At 55.9% G+C, this 8,071-nt stretch overlaps 1 protein-coding gene across 1 annotated transcript in view; it reads left to right on the top strand.

Annotated features, from left to right (window-relative positions):
- The first annotated feature begins 1,200 nt into the window (after positions 1-1,200).
- The window catches only part of CDH4 (cadherin 4), a 132,038-nt gene continuing 125,167 nt past the window's right edge, over positions 1,201-8,071 (top strand). Inside the window, 2 exon segments of the mRNA XM_077756301.1 lie at positions 1,201-1,266; positions 1,386-1,612. Coding sequence (XP_077612427.1) covers positions 1,203-1,266; positions 1,386-1,612 — 291 coding nt within the window. The 5' untranslated portion in view covers positions 1,201-1,202.

The following is an 8,071-nucleotide window of genomic DNA, read 5'->3' on the forward strand; positions in this document are numbered from 1 at the left end:
GTGCGCAGAGGTGGAGGGGCGTGGTGCGCAGAGGTGGAGGGGCGTGGTGCGCAGAGGTGGAGGGGCGTGGTGCGCAGAGGTGGAGGGGCGTGGTGCGCAGAGGTGGAGGGGCGTGGTGCGCAGAGGTGGAGGGGCGTGGTGCGCAGAGGTGGAGGGGCGTGGTGCGCAGAGGTGGAGGGGCGTGGTGCGCAGAGGTGGAGGGGCGTGGTGCGCAGAGGTGGAGGGGCGTGGTGCGCAGAGGTGGAGGGGCGTGGTGCGCAGAGGTGGAGGGGCGTGGTGCGCAGAGGTGGAGGGGCGTGGTGCGCAGAGGTGGAGGGGCGTGGTGCGCAGAGGTGGAGGGGCGTGGTGCGCAGAGGTGGAGGGGCGTGGTGCGCAGAGGTGGAGGGGCGTGGTGCGCAGAGGTGGAGGGGCGTGGTGCGCAGAGGTGGAGGGGCGTGGTGCGCAGAGGTGGAGGGGCGTGGTGCGCAGAGGTGGAGGGGCGTGGTGCGCAGAGGTGGAGGGGCGTGGTGCGCAGAGGTGGAGGGGCGTGGTGCGCAGAGGTGGAGGGGCGTGGTGCGCAGAGGTGGAGGGGCGTGGTGCGCAGAGGTGGAGGGGCGTGGTGCGCAGAGGTGGAGGGGCGTGGTGCGCAGAGGTGGAGGGGCGTGGTGCGCAGAGGTGGAGGGGCGTGGTGCGCAGAGGTGGAGGGGCGTGGTGCGCAGAGGTGGAGGGGCGTGGTGCGCAGAGGTGGAGGGGCGTGGTGCGCAGAGGTGGAGGGGCGTGGTGCGCAGAGGTGGAGGGGCGTGGTGCGCAGAGGTGGAGGGGCGTGGTGCGCAGAGGTGGAGGGGCGTGGTGCGCAGAGGTGGAGGGGCGTGGTGCGCAGAGGTGGAGGGGCGTGGTGCGCAGAGGTGGAGGGGCGTGGTGCGCAGAGGTGGAGGGGCGTGGTGCGCAGAGGTGGAGGGGCGTGGTGCGCAGAGGTGGAGGGGCGTGGTGCGCAGAGGTGGAGGGGCGTGGTGCGCAGAGGTGGAGGGGCGTGGTGCGCAGAGGTGGAGGGGCGTGGTGCGCAGAGGTGGAGGGGCGTGGTGCGCAGAGGTGGAGGGGCGTGGTGCGCAGAGGTGGAGGGGCGTGGTGCGCAGAGGTGGAGGGGCGTGGTGTGCAGAGGTGGAGGGGGGTGGTGTGCAGAGGTGGAGAGCAGCAGGCGGGGCGGCGGATTCCATGTGAGAACAATGCCTCCTTTGCTTCCCTGTTCCCTTCTTCCAAGGCGGACGGCTGCGTCCCTGGGGGGTGGAGGTAAAGCACATTCCCTGAAGGCCCACAAGTCAGTTAAGTCGTTACCGCCCAGAACCCGCCGCCCCGCACGACGCCCCGGCGCCGGGCGGGTCCTGACCCCCTCTCCCCTCTGCTTGCAGTCTCCTTCAGCAGCTGCCTGGGGGCCAAGGGGACGCAGTATGAGACCAACAGCGTGGACTTCAAAGTGAGGGCGGACGGGACGGTCTTTGCCACCCGGGAGCTGCGCATCCCCTCCGACCAGGTGGCCTTCACCGTGACCGCGCGGGACGGCCAGACCGCCGAGCGATGGGACGCTGTGGTGCGGCTGCTGGTGGCCCAGCCCTCGTCGGCGCGCGCCGCACACAAGGTAAGACGTGACCCCACGCGGGCGCGTGGCGAGCGGCCTTCCCCTCGAGGCCGGTGTGGCACGGCCTCTGCAGAGCGTCCCTGAGGCTGGGGGGCCCCAGCGNCCTCCTGGCAGTCTTGAGTGCTCCTTAAAACCGAGGCTCCGCATTTCCGTTTCTCACCAGGCGCCCCAAATTCTCCTGCCCAGGCACTGGCCTCGGGCCTGGGGCTGCCGGGTTCGCGGGAAGCTCCCGCCGGGTTGGCCCCCGAGGCAGCCCCTGCGCCCCCCGGGCGTCAGCCAGTGGGGCTGGACTGAGACCCTCACCGTCGAATCCTCCTGACGCAACGCGTTTGGCGCGTTAGCAAAGGACTGCGTCCCCGGGCAGTCCCTCAGGAAGAGGCCCTGGAAGGCAGAGGGTTAAGCCAAGCTGGTCAGACGCCTTTCTGTGATTTGCCCAGAGCCTCAGGCAGACAGTGGGCAAGACAGGTGTTCCAAGGAACTGACTTTGGGAAAACAGGGCCTGTGTTTTGTTTCATCTGGTTTTTTTTTTTATTTTTTTAATGTTTTTTAAAATTTATTTTTGAGAGCAAGAGAGACAGCGTGAGCAGGGGAGGGGCAGAGAGAGAGGGAGACACAGAATCTGAAGCAGCTCCAGGCTCCGAGCTGTCAGCACAGAGCCCGACGCGGGGCTCAAACCCACGAACCGTGAGATCATGACCTGAGCCGAAGCCAGACGCTCAACTGACTAAGCCGCCCAGGGACCCTTATCTGGTTTTTTTAAACAAAGAGGAAGTGGTTTATGTTTAAAAAGAGAAAGCGGCAGGGCACCTGGGTGGTCAGGCAGTTAAGCGTCCAACTCTTGGTTTCGGCTCAGGTCAGGATCTCATGGCTTGTGGGTCCGAGCCCCGCATCCGGCCCTGCGCTGTCAGCACGGAGCCTGCCTGAGACTCTCTCCCTTGCTCTCTGCCCCTCCCCTGCTTGCCCTCTCTCTGTGTGTCTCTCAAAATAAATAAACTTTAAAAAGAGAGAGAGAGTGATGCCGTGGGCGGGTAGCTTTCCCCTCCTGGGGGATGAGCTGATCTGCGGGACGGGTGTCAGGTGCCCTCCTGGGTGAACTGAACTGGGCATGGGAACATGTCCAACACGGGCACCCTGGAAAATCACGAGCCTCACCGTGTGGATGCTACAGACCCCAAGACAGACGGACGCGGTTTTCCATCCTTTCCTGAACAAGGAGGAGGAGCCCCGTTTGGGGAGAAAGCAACGAGCAAGGTGGCCCGGGCGGCGGCCCTTCCCTCAGGCACCGGGCCGCAGGGTCAAGGCTCAGGGCCCTGATTGCAGTGTGGAAAGCAGGAGCCTGCGAGCAGAGGGTAGAGCTCTTCAGGGCTCTGCCAAGGCCGCAGATGAAAGACACTAATGGGAAACATAACGACACCTTTTGTTAGGCCTGTTAATGAAGCGATTTCTGATGCAATTAATCCGAGGTCCCCTTGGAAGGTGATTCCAATTAGTCCCAGGTACCTGCGTCTCTCCGGCCCCACGGCAGGCTCGCCCAACAAGCACCCAGCGGGGGCCAGGGAGTCCGCGTCCCTGACCCTCCTGGGGGTCCAGCTGCAGGGTGCTGTGGGGACGGCGCCCCTGAGTGTGTGAAACATGGCGGCAGAGTCCCTGCGGCTCCCCGCCCAGCCCTCCTCTACTGGCCCACGTCACCTGCTGGCTCCCCACTGCCTCTTACATTCACACCCAGAGCTCCTTGTCCTGACCTCTCAGGACCCCAGCCAGGCCCTGCCCTAAGAGGTGGCCACTCCTCCGACCCTCAAAACATCTGGAAGCGGGTACCGTCCTTGTCCCCACTTTACAGATAGGGGCGCCGAGCCGTGCGACTACACCCCCTTTGCTGCATGGGAGAGTTGATGTCCAGAAAGGAGTGAAAACTGGCTTCCTAGGTAGGAGCATGGCTGCCCTGGGTTATGGTTGAAATCAAGGCTCCTATTACCGGCCGATGCTTTGGGACAAGTCACATGACCTCTGTGAGGTTTGCTGCTCTGGAAAATGGGGTGACGATAGGGTTGTCTCAGTATTCTGTGAGGTAGTGTGAGTTCATACTGACTACAGACTCTCGAGTGCTCCCACCGTGAGGACACGGCTCACTGCTGTCATCAGCATGGCCCATCCCCCAGAGTCCTGGGGTCCTGTGCCGGTCACAGCCACTGGACCCTCCCCAGGGGGAGGCAGGGAGAAGGGTCTGTGCGAGACGCTGAGTCACTTAGTTGGTAAGTCCTTACAGAAACCAATGCCAGTCTTTGAATAATGCCACCCTCTCTACATGGATTAAGGTGATGCCATGTGTCTGATGTCCCTAACCACCTGCCAGAAGCAACTGTGAATCTTCTCGATGGAGAGAGTATCTCAGGAAGCCTCAAATCACCCTGTCCTGTCTTACACACACTGTCTAGCACTCGGCTAAAAATAACCAAGCACCCAGTGGGGATGAGACAAGGTACACAAAAGCCAGAACCAGAGGACAATAATGACCCATAGTGGCTCCAGGTGACAGGGTGGCTCCAGCTGACAGAGTTATCAGACAGATATTCTAGTAACTATGCTCGCTGTGTTTAAGCACTTTGAAGACAATATTTTGACAGAATTAGAAGAATAAAAAAGAACTGAGCAATTTAGGACTGAAAAATGTAACAAACAAAAGAAAGAGCTCAATGGGTAGATCTTTCTACAGATTAGACACAGTTGAAGAGAGGTTTAGTGAAGCAGAAAATACCAGAAGAAATATTCAGGCTAAAGCCCCAGGAGATAAACAGAAGGAAGATACAAAAGGAAGAGTATCAGGCGCGGGAGAAGTAGCAAGGAGTTCTGACGTCTGCGCGTCTGGAATGTGAGGGGGTGAAATGGAGCAGGAGTAATATTTGAAAAGATAGTGGCAGAAGATATTCCGAGCATTGACGGCAGACATCCAGGCATCGACTCGACGCCCATGATCTCCAAGTGGAATAATTAATACAAAGAAAATTGCACTTCAGTGTGGTCCTGGTCCGTTCAGGCCGCTGTACAGAAAGAGCATAGACGGGGTGGCTTGTGAACAGCGGGGATGCGTGCCTCACAGTCCCGGAGGCTGGAGGCCTGCGATCAGAGTGGCCACGCGCTCAGGTCCCAGGAGGCCCTTTCTCGGATTCCCATCTCCGGACGCCTTGTATCCTCACCTGGCAGCAAGCGGAGAGGGAAGCATGAACGGGCACTAATCCCATCACGGGGACCCCACTCACAGCCCCCCAGAGCCCCACCTCCTGACACCATCACACCTGAGGCTCAGGTTTCAGCATGTGAATTTGGGGGACACACACCTTCAGTCCCCAACAGGTATTTTAGGGTAAAATGTCTGAAAAACCAAAGCCGCATAGATCTGACAGCAGACAGAAGATGGAACTCCATGGAAGGTATGGTGGTGACGCAGAAGCTGGCTTCTCGCAGGGGCGATGGGGCCCGGAAGTTGGCGGGTGGTGACAGAGGCAAGGCTGTGACCCAGTAAAACTGCCTTTCGGGAAGCACCACGACAGACTCTGCCACAGGCTGTGTTCTTCACGGAGAAACGGACGCTTTGGGATGAAAGCCCAGAAAGAAAAGCCAGGAAAAGATTTTGTAGGTGGAAATAGCCATGAGCAGTGAGGGCGTGACCCCGGGGGGCGGGGGGGGAGGAAGAGCCAGGACAGGTACCTGGAGAAAGGGTGCGAGGACTTGGAGGGTCTGGGATGCTCGCACTGTCCTGGAAGATGACAGAAATGGAACTAATACACTACTTGGATAAGACAAAGATCCCTGTCAGAAGATTCTGGAAAATCCCCCAAGGCCACAGTATGGGCACATGGAGCACTCACCAAGGTAGATGGTATTTCAGTTCATAAAGTAAATCTTAATGTGAGTTACCTGAAGTCTACGTAGAGTCGGACCTTGTACTAAATGGAGAAAAAGATACCTGTCGTAGTAACAGCCAGTTACTTTCCCGTGGGATTTTCATGGGCTCTAACGTGAGTGGAGATGAAGGCATGAGGCTGTAGCCGGATAACTTAATGGCCAGCTCTGTCCAAAGGCGTAGCTAAACCCGTCCGCATCCTGGGCATTTCCTGTTTGTATATTTTCACCTCTTTTAATCCGCAAATTTAGGCAATGTTTTTTAATGCCTTAAAAATATAATTTGTCCTTTTCCTCTGTTACCAGTGTGAATTTTCAAAAAAAAAAATGATCTTTCTTCGGGCGCCTTGGTGGCTCAGTCAGTCAAGCATCTGATTTCGGCTCAGGTCATGATCTCACAGTTTGTGGGTTTGAGCCCCACGTCCAGCTCCACACTCTCTCTCCCTCTCTCTCTGCCCCTCACTCACTTGCACTCTCTCAAAAAAATAATTTTAAAAGAAGTCTTTCTTAAAAAAAAAAAAAGAGACGGAGTTCTATGATTAAGTTCTAATGTAATTGATGGGAAAATAGAATACTAAACATCAATCCAAAAAATGTCAGAAAAGAGAAATGGAAGGAAAGAGGAGAGGAGCCCCGTATTTTTCTGAGTGAAATGGGGGGGTTTCAAATACATTATTCATTATAACAAATGAAAATAGATGAGCTGCTGCAATTAAAAGAAAACAAATTGACAGGTTAAAGGAAAACCCCAGCTACCTGCAGGTTACAGAGGATCTAAGAAATGTAAAGGTGGAGACAAGTTGAAAGTAGAAAGACGTGGGAAAATACCGTGCAGTCACTCATCAGGAGGAAGCTGGGGGCTCTGTTAACATAATCCTAAATCCGGGGCGCCTGGGGGCTCAGTGGTTAAGCGTCTGACTCTTGATTTTGGCTCAGGTCATGATCTCGAGGTTTGTGAGATCAAGCCCCACATCGGGCTCTGCACCAAAAGCACAAAGCCTGCTTGGGATTCTCTCTCCTCTCCCTCTCTCTGCCCCTCCCCTGCTCACTCGCTCTCTCTCTCTCTCTCTCGCTCGCTTTCTCTCTCTCAAAATAAATAAATAAACTTTAAAAGGAGAAAAAGTAGGGGCGCCTGGATGGCTCAGTCAGTTAAGCATCCGACTTCAGCTCAGGTCATGATCTCACGGTTCGTGGGTTCGAGCCCCGCGTCGGGCTCTGTGCTGACAGCTCGGAGCCTGGAGCTGCTTCAGATTCTGTGTCTCCCTCTCTCTCTGCCCCTCCCCCGCTCACGCTCTGTCTCTCTCTGTCTTAAAAATAAGCATTAAAAAAATTTTTTTTAATTTTTTAATTTTTTCTTCAAAAAAAGAAAAGGTAAAAAAACACCAGAGAGAAATGTTAACAAACCCAAGTGCACCCATGTTTGCAAAGGATAAACCATGGCCACGTTGGTCAGTTCCAAGAGCAACAGATGGTGTTAACACTTGAAAATTACTACATGTAATTCAACACAGAATGGAGGATAGACATCACGTGACCATCAGAATATCAGATGTTAAATTTAACTTCCTTTCAGGTTGAAAATTCAGCAGATTAGGAGAAGGGCATCAAGGGCATTAACCTTGCCAAGGGCGTGCAGCACACATCCGGTCTGCGGTGGGAACGCTCGAAGCCCTCCTTGCCGACGGAACAGGGTGAGGGCTCCCATGGGTCACACGCCTGAGCTTCAAGCCAACGAGGTCAGGCGAGCAAAGGAATAAACATAACCGGCATTCTGCGTAGCTTATGTGGTTGTGAATGCAGAAAATCTGAAATAATCTGCAGAGAACTTCTTGCATTTAATAGGGTAGTAAGGGGGCTGGATATAAAAGCCATGGCCCTTCTGTGCACCCGGAATAAAGAGTTAGAAAGTGAAATTTGAACCAGATGCCAAGTCCTATAGCTTTTAAAATGATCATCGAGCCAGGGATGAGCCTAACAGAACATGCGCAAGACCCTTCACGTGATTGACAACAATCAAAGACCTTGGAAACCGGGGAAGCAAGTCTGCTCATGACCCAGAAGGGCCGGTGCTGTGCTGACACCACTTCCGCCCACATCTTCCTATAGACGCAACATGACACCCACAAAACTCCCAACGAATTTTTTTTGTTTGCTTGTGTAAACGGGGGTAAAAAGACGATTTCAAATTTTTTGTTTGTTTTTTGTGTTCTTTGTTGTGTTTTCTCTGTCCCTCTGAGTGACAGCTGCCACTCAGGCATAGTCCCAGGGCATGGATGCAAACAAGGGCTTTCCTTCACCACCAGCTACCAAACCGTGGCCCTGCTGCCTGGGGGAGGACCTGCTGACTTTAAATTTTTTTTTATGAAAATGCGAAGGGCCGAGAATAGCCCAGAGCGACGCAAAGACGCGGGGCTGGTGAGGAGAGGCACTAGCAGACCACAGCAGACTTGACCTCTGCATTGGCGCCAGGGCCGGACAGTCCTCCGTGCTGGGGTCGTCCTGCGCGCCGAGGGACGTCCGCCAGCTCCCCGGCCCCCACCCCGCTGCGCCCGCGGGACC

The sequence above is a fragment of the Crocuta crocuta genome, unplaced genomic scaffold, assembly GCF_008692635.1.
Source record: "Crocuta crocuta isolate KB4526 unplaced genomic scaffold, BGI_CrCroc_1.0 scaffold123, whole genome shotgun sequence".
Taxonomy (NCBI): Eukaryota; Metazoa; Chordata; class Mammalia; order Carnivora; family Hyaenidae; genus Crocuta; species Crocuta crocuta.